Source organism: Pelophylax lessonae (genome assembly GCF_965119305.1).
Source record: "Pelophylax lessonae genome assembly, chromosome: 7".
NCBI lineage: Eukaryota > Metazoa > Chordata > Amphibia > Anura > Ranidae > Pelophylax > Pelophylax lessonae.
This window is the reverse complement of record NC_138774.1, coordinates 182194215-182213888: the sequence shown is the minus strand read 5'-3', so window position 1 is coordinate 182213888 and position 19674 is coordinate 182194215. Positions and strand designations below refer to the sequence as shown.

Below are 19674 nucleotides of genomic sequence, written 5' to 3'. Positions count from 1 at the left end.
CAAAAAATAATTTGGCATAGAAGGTAAATTGCTGACAAACTAATTTCTTAAGATTCCTGGATTGCAATTATTAAAAACTTGGGAAAAAAACATAGGACCATACCACATGCAGGTAGATTAAAATCTGTATTCATAAAAAATGTACAGGTTGCCATGAGTTTGCCAGTTTTTGCCTGTTATAAACCTGGTTTACAAAACCAGGCCACATGCATGATTTAAAGCTAGGGTAATGAAAATGTAATTTATTTTAACCGTAAAAACAAACAAAATAATAATATTAATATACAATACAAATAATTACATACAAAAATATAAGCACCTTTAATAAAAAGGGACAAGGCAGGCACAGTGACTTTTTCTTCCATGTGAAAGACCAACTTTATAAATTTTAGAGTGGTGTAAGAAAAAAAAAAAAATTCAGTCCATTCAAACTGGTAACTGGTGGGATTATCTTTTTTTAAGCATCCCTGTCACTTGTAGTGATATTCTTCTTCTTTTTACATGCGTCTTAGAGACCATTCAAGAGGTTTGTGCATGGGGAGAGGACATATTTTCCTGTCAAGAGTCATGTGCTTCTGATGACTGTCACGTGATGCTGTTTAGGTCATGTGATACCAAGGCAGTAGGCAACGAGTGATTTTTGTTTAAAATTTTCTCCCTACTTGATCTGTGGTCCAGGCATAACTCTTTGCCTCTGGCAAATTTTGGGGTTCAACTCTTCACCTTTGCAGTTGAGAATGTGCAAGTGAAGACTTGATAAAATGGTGATGAGGTTTCAAGGTTGTTCATTTGGAGAATTGGCATTCTGGTATGCTATTGGCCTCTTTTCTTAAAAAATGTGTATTTATGTAATTTTACATTTTTGGAAAGTCATTTTAGCCTAGGAAACACACTGGTCCCACTTCAAAGCCAAATTTTTGTGTTGGGTCTCCAAAGTCATTAAACATAAGATCCACTATAGGAGCTTGCTCCACCTTGGGGGTGTTGAGTTCTAGGATGGTTTTCTGGTAGCCTTTCTTTGACTGGAGAAAGAGAGGGAAATGAGAACAAGAATATCAGGAGATGCCGGCAATAAAACATTTCTAGAGTTTTAGATTAGGACCACACCAAAAATAATTAATGTTTTACCAATTAAAGAACAGGCCTATTTCTGACATTTGTTGCTTACGTTAAAATCAGTATTGTTTTTAATTTTATTTTATTTTTTACTTTTACCCTAAACATTATATATATATTTTTTTTAGCAGTGGCGGTCATTGAAATATTTTATATCACACGGTATTTGCGCAGCGGTCTTTCAAATGCAAATTTTTTTGTAAAAAATACACTTCACTGAATTTTAAAAAAATGAAGTTAGTCCGATTTTTTTGTATACTGTGAAAGATTACACTGAGTAAATAAATACCTAATATGTTACCCTTTAAAACTGCACACACTTGTAGAATGGCAAAAATCTACGATACTTAAAAATCTCCATAGGCGGCACTTTAAAAAATTTTAACCGTTACCAGTTTAGAGTTGCAGAAGAGGTCTTTTTGCAAGATTTATTGCTCTCGCTCTAACGATCGCAGCGATACCTCACATGTTTGATTTGAACACCCAAAAGAAGTTATGAAGTTCTGGATGGCCGCACTCCAAATGCAAACACCTTTATTGAATATAATAAAATCCATATAGTGAACTTGGGTACAGCAGCAGCTGACACGTTTTACACCTTTCACTGGTGCTTAATCATAGCTGGCAGCCAGCTATGGTGCCTGAACTGCAGGGCCGGCACCTGTTTGAAGGGTGGAGGTGTGATTTGAAGGACTGACACCTGGAGAGGTTATTCCCCACTGTTTGTGATTTGAACACTTTTACATTTGTGACTTATGTATGTGTTTTCTTTGACATGTCAGGGAACGGGGGCGCTTAAATTTTTTTTTTTTTTTGTGGTTTCTTTTATTTTATTTTTTTTACTTTTTTTCTTGAAAAAAAAAATTCTGATCGCTTTTATTGCTGTTACAAGGAATGTAAACATTCCCTGTGACAGTAATAGGCAGTGACCGGTACTCTTTATGGAGGGATCTGGGGTCCAAACCCCTCCACTGCACTTGAAATTATTCAAAATGCCAAGATCGGCATTCTTGAATACTTTGGATTTTTTAAAATCTACGCCGTTGGCTGCCTGTTGTGATGTCGCTTCTGGTTTTTGACATCAAAGACCCGATCAAAGCCAAATCCGGTCTTCCAGTGGGGTGGGAGATCCTGGTGGAGCGGCTGGAGGGGACGTCCCCTCCCTTTGCTTGTGATAACGGCCAAGCAGCTGCTTAGTCACATTGGTTGTAATCACATAACAGCCGAACGTCTGCTCTAAAAAAACGATCCCGGGGTGATGCCTCTAGCAGCAGGAATCACTCCGGTACAACCACTTCCTCAAAATGACATACAGGTACGTGATTTTGTGGGATTTGGTTAAACTAAAAAGTGTGTCTAAACCCAAGAACAAAAGTGTGATATATTGCAGTTTACCAGTCCTTATATGTGGTAGCTGCATTCATTTTATTTTTTACAACTTTATATTTCACAAGCAACCGGCTGGCCCGTCTCCATAGTGGTAACCCAGAAGCAATGAACTGATATCCCTTCCGGTTTACCTGGATATCATCAGCGCCATTTAAAAAAATAAAATAAAAGTATTCAAAAATGTTTTAAATGCTTTTAAGTGCAGAGGAGGGATTTGGGGTATTTTTAAACCCCAGACCCTTTCATCAATAGAACCTGTCATGTGCCTATTGCTGTTACAATTGATGTGTACATTCCTTGTGGTAGCAATATAAGTGATCAAAAATACGGTCTGACTGCCAGGTGGGTTCATTGTGTGGTTGATATTCTGCCATTATTGTATTTGTTGACTGTAAAGTTCTACATAATGGGAACCTGCTGGTTTATAAAATAAAAATAAAATTTGGAGAAAAAAAAGTTTGGGAAAAAAAAAAAATGTTAACCACTTGCCGACCGCCGCAAGTACATATACTGCGGCGGTCAGCCACGTACAGGCAAAGTGACGTACCGGTACGTCACTAGCCTGTGAGCCAATAGGGGGCGAGCGCGCGCCGCCGGAGGCACGCTTCCGCCCCCGCTCATTCACGGACACCTCCGTGCGAGTGACCGGCGGACCCGATGTCCGCCGGTCACTCGCGATCGTCGGTTACAGAGGGAGAAAAGCAGGCGGCTAATGTAAACACAGCCGCCTGTCATTCTCCCTTGTATAACAGCAGAGATCAAACGGTCCTGCTATGTAGGACCGTTGATCTTTGCTGTTACACACACAGCCACATCCCTGCACAGTTAGAAACACGCCCCTAGGGACACACTTAACCCCTCCCTCTCCAATAAAGTTAACCCATTCCCTGTCATTTTTACAGTAACAGTGCATATGTATAGCACTGATTACTGTAGTAATGTCACTGGAACCCCCAAAAGTGTCAAAAATGTCAGTCAAGGGTCCGATCTGTCCGCCGCAATGTCGCAGTCCTACAAAAAAAAAAAAAAAGATCGCCGTCATTACTCGTTAGAAAAAAAAACAACAAAAATGACAAAAAAAATCTTTCCCGTAGTTAGTAAACGCAATAGATTTTGCGCAAACCAATGAAAATACGCTTATTGCGATTGTTTTATACAAAACATATGTAGCAGAAAACAAATTGGCCAAAAATGTTAAAAAATTTTGATTTTTAAATTTTTTTGGGAATTTCATATAAAAAAATGTGAAAAATATTGTTATTTTTAAAATTTACGCTCTTTTTTTGTTTATAGCGCATGATCAAAAAATCGCACAGGTGATCAAATACCACCAAAGGAAAGCTTTGTTTGTGGAAAAAAAAGGACGTCAAATTAGTTTAGGTACAGCGTCGCAGGACGGCGCAATTGTCCGTTAAAGTCACGCAGTGCCGAATCGCAAAATAGGGCCTGGTCAGAAAGGGGGTAAAATCTTCCGGGGCTTAAGTGGTTAAAAATGTAAAGCATCAGTTGAAAAAATATGAAATGAAATAAATTAATATTTAAAAAAAAACATTTAAATGCCCCTGTCCCCCTGCGCAAAAGCGAACGCAGGCATCAGTCCCACAAGTGTGCAAACAGATCATTCTAGAATTTTACCCCCTCTGTAAATCTAAAAATTTATGCAATGCTGTACCCAAATGAAATTGACATCCTTTTTTTCCCACAAACAGAGCTTTCTTTTGGTGGTATTTGATCACCTGTGCGATTTTTATTTTTTGCGCTATAAACACAAAAAGAGCATCAATTTTAAAAATAACAATATTTTTCAAATTTTTTTATATGAAATTCCCCCAAAAAAATGTAAAAATCAAAATTTTTTAACATTTTAGGCCAATTTGTTTTCTGCTACATATTTTTGGTAAAAAAAAAATTGCAATAAGCGTATTTTGATTGGTTTGCGCAAAAGTTATTGCGTTTACTAACTACGGGAAAGATTTATGTCATTTTTATTGTTTTTTTTTTTAAACTAGTAATGTCGGCGATCTGCGATTTTTTTTGCGGGACTGCGACATTGTGGCAGACAGATCGGACCCCTGACTAATATTTTTGACACTTTTGGGGGTACCTGTGACATTACTACAGTAATCAGTGCTATACATATGCACTGTTACTGTAAAAATGACACTGGCAGGGAAGGGCTAACTTTATTAGAGATCTAGGGGTTAAGTGTGTCCCTAGGGGCGTGGCTTTTGATGTAACCACAGAGACATACTATCCTACATAGCAGGATTGTATAGTCTCTGCTATTACACCAGGGAGAATGACAGACGGCTTTGTTTACATTAGCCGCCTGCCTTTCTCCCTCTCCAGCGGGAGATGGGCCGTGAACGAGCGGGGGCGGGAGCACACCTCCGGCGGCGCGCTCTCACCCCCTACAGGCTCCTGGGCGAGCGACGTAGTATAACGTCGCTTTGCCCAGGAGGGGCTGACTACAGCAGTAAATGTACTTGCAGCGGTCGGCAAGCGGTTAAAAACCACTGTGCACTGTAACAAAAAATTGCAAAACACACCAATGTATTCTCTAGGGCCTCTGCTTTAAAAAATATATAATGTCTAAGGGTTCTAAGACATTTGCTAGCAAAAATACCAATTGTTATATGTATATATGTAAACATGTAGGTCAGGCACTTTGATCGATCGCCCTTTCTTGTGTCTTAGTATACACACTGCAATATAATTGAAAGTCAGCAAACTGAACCAGGTGGTTTGCTCTGCAGCATTTTTTTCACAGCTGCTATCTTTTTCAAGGCATTTTTATTAGTTGGTGTAGCAAATTTCTGTGACAAAAATGCCATTTATGTAAAACCTTTTTGAGAAATTCCAGATATGTTTGCAATTGCTTGTGTTTTGAAAACATGGCTCATGTATACAAGAACAAAATTGCTACACTTCAAGGAACATCTTAGAAAGGCTTGCCCTCAAAATGGTATCAATGTTCCCACAAATGTTCCATCATGAGTGTTAGAATCCATGTTAATGAAGGTATATGGACATATGGGGGGGGGGATTTACTACAACTGGTGCACATGGAATCTGAAGAAGCTGTGCGCCGTAACCAATATGCTTCTAGGTTTTATTTGCAAAGCTTAGCTCAGCAAGCTGATGTTAAAAGCGGATTAGTTACTATGCAAAGCTGCACCAGAGTTAATAAATACCCCCATTCTTTAAACCCTGCAACCTTTTTTCTGCCACGCTTTTACAAAGTACTGTATGTGCTTCTGTTGTCTAGGCGTGCCTCCACCAGTTCATTATCTTTTGCCATGATAAAATTGTAAGTATTGTTCTGGTGCCATATAGTTTTGGCACCAAAAACTTCATACCTAAAACATTGTTTCACTTCTCAAAAATGTATTTCTTGAGTTACACTCAACCCAACTTTCACTTCAGATTAACAAAATGTAGCCTAAGCATAAATTTAATGCCAAAAAAAAAATCAAACTCTTAATTTGCTGTAAAAAATACTCTTTTCCTTTATTTAAAAGGGTGCATTTTAGGGGCATATTTAGCAAGTTTAGTATACAGCCCCAATTCCAAACAAATTGGGAAGCTGTGTAAAATCTGCATAATTGCGTAATACAATGATTTGCAAATCTCATCAACCCATATTTTATTCACAATAGAAAATGTATCAAATGTTTAAAACTGTTCAATTTTAAATTTAGGATTAAAATAGAGTAATTTTGAAATTTATGGCAGCAACATGTCTCAAAAAAGTTGGGACTGGGTCATGTTTACCAGTGTTTATAGCATCTCCTCTTCCTTTAATAACACTGTAAATGTCTGGGAACTGAGGAGACCAGTTTCTTGAGTTTTAGGAGAGGAATGTTGCCCCATTCTTGAATAATATAGAATTCTAAATGCTCAACAGTCCTGGGTCTTCTTTGTTATATATATATATATATATATATATATATATATATTTTTTTTTTTTTTTTTAGGATGTGCCAAATATTTTCAATTGGTGAAAGGTCTCTGTAAGCACCTGGACTCTTCTACTATGAAGAAATATGCAAAGTCATAGAAACATAGAATGTGTCGGCAGATAAGAACCATTTGGCCCATCTAGTCTGCCCAATATATCTGAATCCTATGAATAGTCCCTGGCCTTATCTTATATGAAGGATAGCCTTATGCCTATCCCATGCATGCTTAAACTCCTTCACTGTATTTGCAGCTACCACTTCTGCAGGAAGGTTATTCCATGCATCCACTACTCTCTCAGTAAAGTAATACTTCCTCATATTACTTTTAAACCTTTGCCCCTCTAATTTAAAACTGTGTCCTCTTGTGGTAGTTTTTCTTCTTTTAAATATGCTCTCCTCCTTTACCGAGTTGATTCCCTTTATGTATTTAAAAGTTTCTATCATATCCCCTCTGTCTCTTCTTTCTTCCAAGCTATACATGTTAAGGTCCTTTAACCTTTCCTGGTAAGTTTTTTCCTGCAATCCATGTACTAGTTTAGTAGCTCTTCTCTGAACTCTCTCTAGAGTATCTATATCCTTCTGGAGATATGGCCTCCAGTACTGCGCACAATACTCCAAGTGAGGTCTCACCAGTGTTCTGTACAGCGGCATAAGCACTTCTCTCTTTCTACTGCTTATACCTCTCCCTATACATCCAAGCATTCTGCTGGCATTTCGTGCTGCTCTATTACATTGTCTTCCCACCTTTAAGTCTTCTGAAATAATTACTCCTAAATCCCTTTCCTCAGATACTGAGGTCAGGACTGTGTCAAATATTCTATATTCTGCCCTTGGGTTTTTACGCCCCAGGTGCATTATCTTGCACTTATCCACATTAAATTTCAGTTGCCAGAGTTCTGACCATTCTTCTAGTTTTCCTAAATCCTTTTCCATTTGGCGTTTCCCTCCAGGAACATCAACCCTGTTACATATCTTTGTGTCATCCGCAAAAAGACAAACCTTACCATCGAGGCCTTTTGCAATATCACTTATGAAGATAATAAACAAAATTGGTCCCAGTACAGATCCCTGAGGTACCCCACTGGTAACATGACCTTGTTCTGAATGTTCTCCATTGACTTCCCTGAAAAAAACGTCTGGATGGCAGCATAGAGTATGCTGCTCCAAAACCTGGATAGATATCTTTCAGAATTGATGCTGCTTTTCCAGATGTGCAAGCTGCCCATTCCATACACATTAATGCAATTGCATACTATCAGAGATGCAGACTTTTGAACTGAGTGCTTTTAACAAGCTGGAAGGTCCTTCTCCTCTTTAGTCCGGAGTTTGTCGCACCCAAAAAGAATGTTAAATTCCGATTCGTCTGACTACAGAGCAGTTTTCCACTTCGCAACAGAACATTTCAAATAAGCTTTGGCCTAGAGAAGATGGCAGCGTTTCTGGATTATGTTCAGATAGATATATGGCTTCTTCTTTGCATGAGATTTAACTTGCATGATGAACTGTGTTCACAGACAGCGATTTTTCACCATGCAGTAATGCCCATCGCAAAATCATACCTGTTTTTAATGCAGTGCCATCTGAGGGCTCAAAGATCATGGGCCAATATCATGTTTTGGCCTTGTTCCTTATGCACTTAGATTTCTTCAGATTTTTGGAATCTTTTGATATTATGTACTGTAGATAATGATATATTCAAAGTACTTGCAATTTTACATTGTTCTGAAATTGCTTGACCATTTGTAGATGCAGCTTTTCACAGATTGGGGAACCTATGCCCATCTTTACTTCTGAGACACAGACCGGTTGCCAATTAAACTAAATAAGTGCAAAAAGTTAGCACCACTTACTTTGCCAGCTTTTTGCTTCCCTGTCCCAACTTTGAGACGTGTTGCTGCCATCATTTTCAAAATGACCTTATTTTGTTTCCTTAAATGGTATATATTCTCAGTGTAAACATTTGATCTTTTTCTATTGTGAATAAAATATGAGTTTATGAGGTTTGCAAATCATTGCATCATTGCATTCTGTTTTTATGTAGATTTTACACCGCATCCCAACTTTTTTGGAACTGGGGGTTGTATTTCATTTAGTTTTTTTAATTGTGTTTTTTTTAATGCATGTGATAATTGTGTGCAATGTTCCTTTTATTGTTCACATTTTTAATTTTTTCTGCTGTCTGTTTTTTTTTTTTTTTCATTCTGTGAAAAAAGTAAAATAATGAGAATATTGATAGGCCTTTTTTTGTTTCTTTTTAAACAAGAACAGGCCCTGCCTATTTAAAAGGAGCTTCTCCTATACTCAGGAGCCACATAAAACCCAATAAATCTGTACCATCCCACCACCATCTTAATTTCCCCTTTCTCGTTGACTCCAATGTATTTTTCCAAAATGGGGAAATTTCCAGATCTTAACTGATATTTCCAAGAAATAAAAAACCCTAATTTTGCTCAAGCCTATCTGAAATCATACCTTTTGTCACATTAAAAATAGTTTAAGACCCAGTGTCTGACATTGAAATACAGGCCTAACTCTACTAATTTTCGATTTTTTTTTTTTTTCGTTTGGTGAGATGAAACAAATGGCATTTAAGTCATTAAATTTTAACCACAAAAAAAAAATATGGAAAAGAAGGATGTAACAATACACAATTCCATCCTCTTATAAGCACACACCCCTTCCCAGAAGGGGGGTCAGACATCAAATGATGAAAATACATTTTCCATAAATGAACTGTGGTATTCCAGCCTGAGTGGTACTCACCATTTTCCACTTCTTCGAATATAGATAAAGATCCATATAGAATAAAAGCAGTACACCAGGCTTCTGCTCTATGAAAACATTCCCCAACCCGTAATTGTTTGCTATTGATAATTTTTTTTTCTCCCTGTGTCAAAACTAATAATCCCTCTTGTGTTTCTCATAGCAGCCCGGCAGGCTGAAATCGGTGCATTGATCAATAGTCTTCTGCATTACCGCCAGCCAGACTGAATGAAGATAGAGACATCTCATCAGAATTAACTCTATGTCAGTGGAACACAGAGACCAATTGCACTGACGAAGCTTGATGCTGCTTTATTAATCTGAGATAAACTGCATTTAAGACCAATGATGTTTAGTGCTTGACAATGTTCTAAATTGTATGTCAAAATGACATACACCTTTTATCTCAACAATGAAAGTTTCTTAGTCACTTACTGCACAGCCGTCCATAATGGCTATAATGTAAGGGTTGTTGTCATAAGACATCTCTTCATCATTTGATCCCAAGAAACGGATGGCTTTGTCATAGCTGTCAATGGTGGCATCGTGCCAAGCCACAGACTGGTAGCAGTTATAGGTAATGTTCTGCCTGGCAGCGGCACTGAGCAACCTCAGGAATGTCATCTGCACAATGCCGATCGGGTTTCCATCAGAATCCACATAGGACAGCTGAGAAAATAAAAATTACACAGAAATATACACTATTTTCTTGGCAAATGATGTGGCCTTTGCTATCACAATTTTCCCTATGCTTCATGATAATGTACAGCCCACCCTAAAGGTATTTGTGGCCATCTTCGTGCCATGGTGTAAGATACACACGAACATATTTTTATACAATTATAAAATTGCAACATAAATCTATTGTATGGATTTGTATCAGGAATATTAACATCTGCCCCTGTGATACTATACATGGCTCACACCCCAGCTTTCTTGATTACTTTCATGTAAATATGATGTCTAAATTGAACTATTGACAGCAAAGCTTCGGACTAAAACTGCCATGACCCCACCCTCTAATCTAGAATAATAAGTAAAAAGTAAGAGCACTCACTGCAAAACCGGATAGGGTAAAATGAGGAATAAGTGAATATACAGTGATGGGCAGGAAGAGCAAGGTACTATGCTAACTGTCATCATTGTGGTGATGTATTAGAACTCGGAATAGCAGAGATTATGTCAATAACATATGGCTGCAGACTTTCATGGTCTAAAATGTTTTGACTTCTGCTTGTGTTATGCAGCCATTTAGTATAGGGTGGGGAGATTTACAAATCATATGGCAGGTAAAATATTTCATATGCATGTGTTTCATCTAAGCAAGTTGTCTGACTTTTAAAGAAGCTCTAAAACCTAAAGTGCTCTGTTCTGATTTCATCCCTCACTATTGTCTTGTCACTGTACGCTGTGATTTCCTAACCCTAGTTTCCTGCTCAGTTACTGGAGAAGAACCCCATTCTATAATATTGCCTTGTAAACTTATAGCACACCTCCTCCTCAAAATATTAGTGACCTGGCAGTAGTCTTGTAGCAATTAATGCTTTATCAGCAACAGATCTGGAGCTCTGTCTTCTCTTGCTGTATACATGTTCAGGGTCGGTAATTATTATTAAGCCAGACATGCATTTTAAAAAGGGGTTCAGCAATATAAGCCCCTGTAATAATCTGGCAAGTTTCTTTTGATTGTTGGAAGACACAGTAAAGTACATCTAACATCTAGCACAACCATATTAAATAATATTTCTGCATTTTGTAGACAAACAAAAAAAGAGAAGGTACAAACCTGGGACAGCACTGGCTCCTGAGGAGGACATATGACTGACAAGGAGAGAAAAGGCATGCAAATGGTAGATACAGCCGGCAATGTGTGCACTCCAGAGTCATGCGACTGCTGCAGTGGAATTCTGTTTCTGCCTGTGCCTACTAGACCAATCAAATTCCTAGGTTCATCCTCCCAGTGCAATGTGGGAAAATGTCTGGGAGAAACTGATTGGTTACTAAGCTCATAACATATTGTTCATATTTTAGATTAATGAGATTTCTGTGCAGTCACCATTTCCTGCCATTTGCCTTTTTCATATTAATTCTCACCCTCGGCTGAATAAGGCACATGGAGGGAAAACACCATTTATCAAAATATGGTAAGAAGGCACATCATGATGGATCCTCTGGATCAACTTTGATTAAAGGATTGTGTATATGGAGGTTTTCTAATTGTGTGTGTTTTTTTTTAAATTGTTTGAATTTTTCAACCAGATTAACTATGTAACTATCTGCCACAACCAAGACTCCTTTTCAGTTGCCTGAATCTGTGATCATTTCAACAGTGGACACAGTCATTGTGCTGCTCTGGAGTTGCACAGTTTTCAAGAATAGGGCAATGGCACTATCTAGATCAGGATGGAAGCCTCTGCTGGGCAAAGCTCTCTTTAGGGTTCAGAGAGAGGGGTGGATGGAAGATCCAGTGTAAACATGTATGCCTGTGTCACGTGAACAGAGGATGCCTTGTCTTGGTCTAAAGTGTGGGTTTATACACCTTGCAGACATGCCTAATGCTGGCAATCCCTGTTCCTTCTAATCACTGCTCTATGATGACCCATTACTCTTTTCCCTCTGTTTGGCTGTTAAATGTTTGGGAAAGTGCATACATTGAAGGCTTTCTCTTTTATACATGTGAGACTTGTCCAGTGATCCCTTACACAGAGATATTGCATACACTTTACATGCTTTCAATTCTAAATGCTTTAGAATAATGAGGCTGTGTCTACTGATAGCAGCAATAGAGAAAATAAAAGTCCATCCCAGAATTCCATGCATGTGGCACCAGAGTTTGCACAGGGGTTGCCGGCTGTCTCTTTAAATTAAACATGTTCCACAGTACCTGCAGTTAATTTAGCTTCAGTCTCCTAAGGAAGCGCTGGGGAATTCAGGATGAAGTAGGCTTATAAGGAAATCGCTCAATAGCATAGAGATTGACATGAAAAAAAAAAAAGCTGGCTTGAAAGACACTGTGAAGTTAAGACACAGAGAGCCACAGATTCCAGCAAGGGGGGCGGGCGGGAGGGAGCTGGAAAATGTTGTACTTCAAAGCAGCCACCCTAAGCTGAGCAGAGTACCTATGATATGGGAAGCACAGGAGGGGGGCTGGGGCTTCATTCATCATTTCTTCATGACCGCTAAACCAGGCCGAACGTCTGCTTTTACACAGCATGTTCTGATTCCTTCTCTAGCTCACTGTAAACAAATACAGTTCACCCACTGGACACATAATGCTGTTTTACAATGTGTAAAACACATGCCAGAACAAAATACTGTGTATGCTATGTGCAGCTTGCTCAGGGCAAGGAGGGGTGATTATAAACACTAGAACAACTAGTCTTAAAGAGAAAATATCAGAATTGTATTCTTTTGCCTGCCATTTTGATGCAAGTTATAAACCCTCATAATTTCTTATAATAAAGTCTCTTCCCTGCTGACATTTTTAACCCATCAATTAGCCTCATCATTTCTGCTTTGACCTATACACAGCACTGGCTGAGGGAGGAAGACCCCAACAGAAAAATCACAGCAAGCCAAACTAGCTGCCATGGGAAAAAGTAGATCTGAAAAAGCCATTTTTGACAAGTTTCTAACTTACATAACTTCCATCAGATACTTTAAAAGCAGGAGGTCCTTTTAAGCAGTATAGTGACTTGTTAGGAATACAAATTGCAGAACCTGACTGGCCATGTAATGCTGGGATATTCAGTTCATAAACTATTGAAAAGACCCTATAAGGATATCTGGACAAATTTGGAATGTGGTGACAGTTTCCTAAAGAAGGTTCTGGGCTTACAATAATCCTTTCTGAATCCCAACCACTTACGCCATATCTGTGAAAACACATCAGAACCAAGCCAAAAGCATTCACCACTATCAATATGAGGCAAATAACATCTCAGCGTATGACTTCCCCCCAAGTTTGGGCAGTGCTAGAACCGGGGTACCCAATCTTGTATCACTGAAACATTGACTTAATATGCTGTGCCAATAAGGATATTTAGGCAAATGGTTTGGATTACATTACTGGTGTGCATTGTCATGAAGAGCTCATAGGTACCATGTCTGTTGTCCATGCCTTGTGACACAGGCAGAACTTTCCTTGAAGGAAGCCAATGCAGGAATAGCCCCACATACTTTGGGTATGTATGGTGCAGGGATCCACACAATCCATGAGGAAACAAGTGTTTTAAGGTGGACATTTGGCATAATGTCTAAAGAATGGCTATTAATATGTATGTAATAATACACAGATTATTATTGTTTTATGGTGATAGAGCCCAAGTTACTGTTGTATCTCTGCTATCCTGTAAAGCGAACCAGAGAAAACTATTTCTGTACAATATTTCTGTACAATATTTTGTTGATGTGCCGTAAGGTTTGATCACATCTAGTAGCACATTTGGTTAAAGAAGCCCTTTGATTAAAATGGGCTCTTAATAAGCCTAAACATCAAAAAAAGTACCTGAACTATTTTGGCCAATGCAGAACTCCACAAACTACAGTGCCTTTACATCTATGTGTTGTGGTGCACTGAAGGGCAGGTGCATTTATTTAGACTGTATGTGTGCCTTTGAGGTGTCATTTATATACACTTTGCAGTGTATGTGTGTTAATTCACATCATATCGTGTATTAACCTGCCCTTAAGTGTGAATAGAGCCTAAATGAAAATATGGGAATAAACAGATGTGTACAGTATATCTCTATAGACCGCAGAGATTTTATGCAGCCTGACTCCTCATTCCTGTCAGTGTGTTATGGTCTGGGGCAAGATAATCGAAAGCAAGTCCACTGACTGGATAATGCACAGAGCTGTGCAAACATTGTAAATGTGTGCTAAAGAGGGAAACCTGTCTCAGCCTAAAATATTAATCCTGTCCTGAGAGTTTTTAATTCTACATTAGCACTCTAAAGGATGAAAAGGGGAATAGTACCTTGGGAAATTGTTAAAAAGAAGGAATGTCAAATCTGGCTACTATTTGCACAATTAGTTACTGTGTATTTTGCAAATGATTAATGCAACCAAGACATTTTAAGAGGTTCTAATAAAAAAAATTATCTAAGGGCTCACAGTCTAACAATAAAACACTTTCCTACTTTCCCTGCTCTACATAGCTGACAGTTTAAAGACCTCTTTGGTATTTCAGCCACAGTGGGTGCCCATCTTTTTCTATTGGGACAAGAAGGGCAGCGTAAATTAGTGACTAGCCAAAGATGCTATACAATATTGTGTTTTATGTTCCAACACAGAGCTTTTCACTGAGGTGCAGGCAAACTGAGAAGGTAGGGGATGATGGTAAAAATTTAATTTGATGTGCATTTGGCTAACTTTACCAATGTGTTATACAAAGGCCTTTTAACACAATAACTTGGGATCATCTGTGTAAGTTTTAGTGCTGACTGATTTGTGCTTGCTTTGAGGACTCCTTTTAACTGTTGGAGAAGATAAGGTAAAAAGAGCAAAAAAACTTTCCTTTCCAAGTCCACCTTAAATTTATTTTCCTGGTAGTCCAGAAACACTATTTCCCCCACGACTAGTGTTAGTAAGACATGCAAAGTGGTTTGGCCATAACCGAAGCAGGATCTGTGCTCTGGTTCAAGACTGAAGGCCGGGTTAGCCACTTACCATAGACCCTCGCTTGTAATGGCTATACCATGTACCAGGCACCTCTTTGGGCCAACGAGCCACTTTATTCTGTAAAATATGACACGAGTTACAGGGATAGAACTGAAAATCTGAATCTTACCAGTTTACCACGCTTGAATTCACTGAACCAGGAACCCGGGTTCTCTTTGGGCCAGGAGGTAAGTCTAGCCTGAATTATGAAAGGGAAAGGATAGGAGGAAATAAAGGGTTATACTTGAATTACAGCTGAATACCAAAAAGCATCCCCATTGGCAACAGATATTAAACATTGGCAGGGCTGAGCCGGTTCATAATAAATAAATAACAAATTTTAATAATGCATTCTACTAACAGCAGAGATTCTGAGCATTTTTATAGACTCCTTGCAAATATTATTAAAAAAGGGTTCTCAACAGGGTGTCGACCTTTTAAAATGTTCAAGCTCTACTCCCCACTTTTCTAGAAATAATCCCCCTAATTGATCAACACTATATATATATAAATATATATATACACACACACACACACACACATCTCATAAAATTAGAATATCATCAACAATTTAATTTATTTCAGAAATTCAATTCATAAAGTGAAACTCCTATATTTTATATACATGCATTATACAAACAGAGTGATATATTCCATTTCTTTCTTTTAATTTTGATGATTACGTCTTACAGCTAGTGAAAACCCAGAATTCAGTATCTCAGAAATTTAGAATATTACATAAGATCAATAAAAAAAAAAAGGATTTTTAATACAGAAATGTTGGTTTACTGAAAAGTATGTCCAGTATAGTGTGCACTCAATACTGCCAAAAGTACCAGTACCTGGTTTATTAATCATGGTATCACTTTCAGGGCCGGATTAAGAGCATCATGGGCCCAGAGATTAAGGTTTTGGAGGGCCTTTTAATGGAAATAAATAAAATGAAAGAGCAAACTTTTTTTGTTAAAACAAATTAAATATTTTAATTACAATTAAAGCTGGTAGAGAAGAAAGAGTAGTTGCATGTCGTAAATTATAAGGGCAGGTACAGCAAGGAAAGCAGAATGCATGTCATGTAAGGGGTCAGTAAGATGCATGTCATGTAGCGGGTAAAGAGGATGCATGTTGTGTAATGGAACAGGAGGATGCATGGGAATTAAAGGGTAACAGTTGGTGGAGAAGGGGGGGGGTGCTGCATATCATATAAAGAGTAGGAAAGTAGAGTTTGTTTTTGCATAATTTATGGCAGCTAGCCGGATGGTCCATCATAGATGACCGCGTTAAATACCATATCTTTATGATGCAAATGGTATTCATGTTTTAGTTGTATTCATTGTTTAAGGATTGCAATTTTTGAAATTTTTTGTATGCTTTTCTATATATTTTAGTAACCAATAAATACATTTTTACCTATCCATGTCTGTCTGTAAAGTCTATGAGGGTTTTTTGGTGCAGCAACTGCACAGAATCTTTGGTTCTTCTTCAATTTTTAATGGACATGACAGACTTTTTTTCTTCATTAACACTACCGGTTTGCCCCACATTTTACATATTAATGAACAGATTCAGTAAAAACAATCCACTTACAAGGAAGACGACACTCCATAAACCACTGGTGCTGCTTAGAAGTCATGGTGTGAATTCTGTACCTAAACTTGTGGCCAACCAAAGGGGAATTCATTTTGCACTGCCAGAGAGAGAGAGTTGGTTGCCACTGTAAGCCAAAACTTGTGCACTGACAGTCCCGATAAACTGAGTAAAAAGGGGAAGTGGCAACAATCCCCTTCTTTTAAATCTTGCGCTTCCTTAGTCACACCAGCTTCAGGATTGGCAGCACGGAGATCATGGATGATTTCACCAATAAGCCCCGCCCACTTTCACTTCCCCCTCTTCTCCAGCAAGAAGGTGTTTATCTCATTGGCGCTCCTCCTGCCTACTTTCTCCTATACACGTAAAGCTGCTGCCCGAAGGAGGTGAGAGTAGAATCCTCCCTCCAACTCTGTGCTCCCTTCTCCAGCTGCCTGAACAAAAGGACTGATGCAACATCACTCCTGTTATTTAGGTACATCAGGGGTGGGGAACCTTTTTTCTGCCAAGGGCCATTTGAAAATTTAGAACATCATTCGGGGGCCGTACAAAATTATCAACGTAAAAATTAGCCTGGTTTATTTGGTCAAACATTTATTTAACTCACCCCAAATGTGATGGCTGGAACTGCTTCTCTTTGGTGAGGTGTGTGATGTTAGCTGGTATTGGTGATGTTTCTACTCACAACTGGTTGTTGGCTGGTGGTGGTTACTGCTGGCTGGTACTGCTGGTGGGAAAAAATGTCTGGTACTGCTGGCTGGAACTGCTGAAGAGTACTGCTGAAGGGTACTGCTGGTGGGTACTGCTGGCTGCTACTGCTGGTGGGTACTGTTGACGAACTGCTGGTGTGTACAACTGGCTGGAACTGATGGTGGGTACAGCTGGCTGGTACTGCTGGTGGTTACTGCTGGCGGGTACTGCTGTGGATACTGCTGGCTGGTACTGCTGGTGGATACTGGTGGCTGGTATTTCTGGCTGATACTGCTGGAGGGTACAGCTGCCTTGAACTGATAGTGGGTACAGCTGGCTGGTCCTGCTGGTGGGAAATTCTGGTTCGGGACACAGTGTGAGGAGCAGCGCCATGCTGGAGGAAGCATGCTGCAGAGTCGATGCTTCCTCTCCCAGTCAGTCCTGACAGTCTGAGTCAAGGGCTGAGTGATATCAAATGCACTGTGACTCAGACTGTCAGAACGGAGTCGGCACTGCAAAGGAAGCATCGGCTCCATTCTGACAGCTCAGCTGTCAGCAGGGATATCATGTGGGCCAGACCAAATGATTTTGGGGGCCGCACATTCCCCAAGAACGGAGCACAGAATCTCCCAGTGCCCCTTCTGGACCTATATTGAGGTAGCTGCAGCTACATTAATCCGGCCCTGATCACTGTGCTTGACTGGCCAGTAAACTTGCCTGACCTAAACCCCATAGAGAATCTGTGGGGTATTGGCAAGAGGAAGATGAGAGATACCAGACCCAACAATGCAGATGAGCTGAAGGCCACTATCAAAGCAACCTAGGCTTCCATAACACCTCAGCAGTGCCACAGGCTGATGCCTCCATGCCACGCTGCATTGATGCACTAATTCATGCAAAAGGAGCCCCGACCAAGTATTGAGTGCATAATATACTGTACATGGACATAATTTTTTTTTTAATTGGTCTTATGTAATATTCAAACAAAGAAATGCTTGAAATATATCACTGTGTGTGTAACATATCTATATAAAATATATGAGTTTCCCTTTTTGAATTGAATTACTGAAATAAATGAACTTTTGGATGATATTAAAGTTTTTTAAGATGCACCTGTATATACACCAGAGCACCAAGGCAGGTGTGGAAACAAATTGGCAAAAATTAAATTTTTGACTTACCGTAAAATCCATTTCTCTGATGTTTATTGACGGACACAGCTACTGATTCTTATTAACCATTGGGTTATACTGCCCTCTATAGGAGTAGAACACTAGGCAGGAAAAAGCTTGATTATGCCTATGGGCAGTCCCAGGGGGTATACACCCACTCTCAGCTATAGGCACTCAGTTTTGTTACAAGCAATGTTAGAAGAAAGCCAACTCCACAGAGGGGTGGGTGCTGTGTCCGTCAATGAACATCAGAGAAATGGGTTTTACAGTAAGTCAAAAATTCCATTTTCTATTTTGTTCACTAACACAGCTCCTGATTCTTCTTAACCATTGGGATGTCCCAAAGCAGTGTCAAACATGAGGGGTGTGAAACAGCAGAAAAGAATTCCCAAGGCTAACCATGGCCAATCAGGTAACATGGAGCTAAACCATAAACAACTGGAGCTCACCTGAAAAAAAACAATACACCCTCAAAGAGAACCAGGTTCTCTAAACAGCAGCCAGCAAAGCCTTGCGGCCAAAAAAAGCATCCACAAATGCCAACACATCCACTCCACAAAAAACTGTGTAAAAGTGTGCAATGACGACCAGGTGGCCGCCTTGCAAACTTGTGTCACTGACGCTGGATGACGGAAAGCCCAGGAGACACTAAGCACCCTAGTAGAGTGCGCCTTGACAGGGAAAGGAGGAACCTTACCCTTGATGCAATAGGCCTGAATCACCGTCTGATCCATCTGGAAATGGTCACAAAAGAAGCGGACAACCCCTTTGTAAGGTCTGTCCGTGAGCACAAATAGAGAGTCTGACTTCCTAAAAGACTCCGTAACTATCAGGTACACCCTTATTGCCCGAACCACATCCAAGGCATGCAAGGCATATTCTTTCGGATGTTTAGGCCTGGGACACAGGGGAGACGACACAATGTCTTCATTCAAATGACAGTCAGAGACCATCTTAGGAAGGAATGATGACAGGGGCAAAGCACCACCTTATCCTTGGTAATCACCATAAGGTGAGCGACAGGATAACGCCGCCAGTCTAGACACCCTGCCCACAGAGGTGATAGCCACCAAAGAAGGCCACCTTCTGGGGCAGCGAAGTAGGGAAACCTCCCGAATATTTTCAAAGGACCACAATAAGATTCCAGGGCGGCAGTGGAGCCCGCACTAAAGGAAACAAATGTCTGACACCCTGAAGAAAAGGTATGCACCAGGGAGTGTGTGGCCAAAGGTCGTTGGAAAAAGACCGCCAAAAAACAATATCTGGCCCTTGATGGTACTCAAGGCCAATTACTGTTCAATGCCTGTTGAAGGAAGGTTAAGATGGGATCCACC

General features: G+C 39.6%; 1 protein-coding gene across 3 annotated transcripts in view; it reads right to left on the bottom strand.

The window, feature by feature from the left end:
- Nucleotides 1-650: 650 nt before the first annotated feature.
- Nucleotides 651-19674, bottom strand: part of COL5A1 (collagen type V alpha 1 chain) — a 275391-nt gene continuing 256367 nt past the window's right edge. For 2 of the 3 annotated variants that reach the window (XM_082264613.1, XM_082264615.1), the window contains 3 exons: nucleotides 15022-15090; nucleotides 9666-9899; nucleotides 651-1022 (listed from right to left, as the gene is read on the bottom strand). In XM_082264613.1, the coding sequence (XP_082120739.1) occupies nucleotides 876-1022; nucleotides 9666-9899; nucleotides 15022-15090 (450 nt within the window). In that variant the 3' untranslated portion in view covers nucleotides 651-875. Of the gene's footprint in view, nucleotides 1023-9665; nucleotides 9900-14900; nucleotides 14970-15021; nucleotides 15091-19674 lie in introns of all 3 variants that reach the window. The other variant, XM_082264614.1, reaches the window with a different exon arrangement.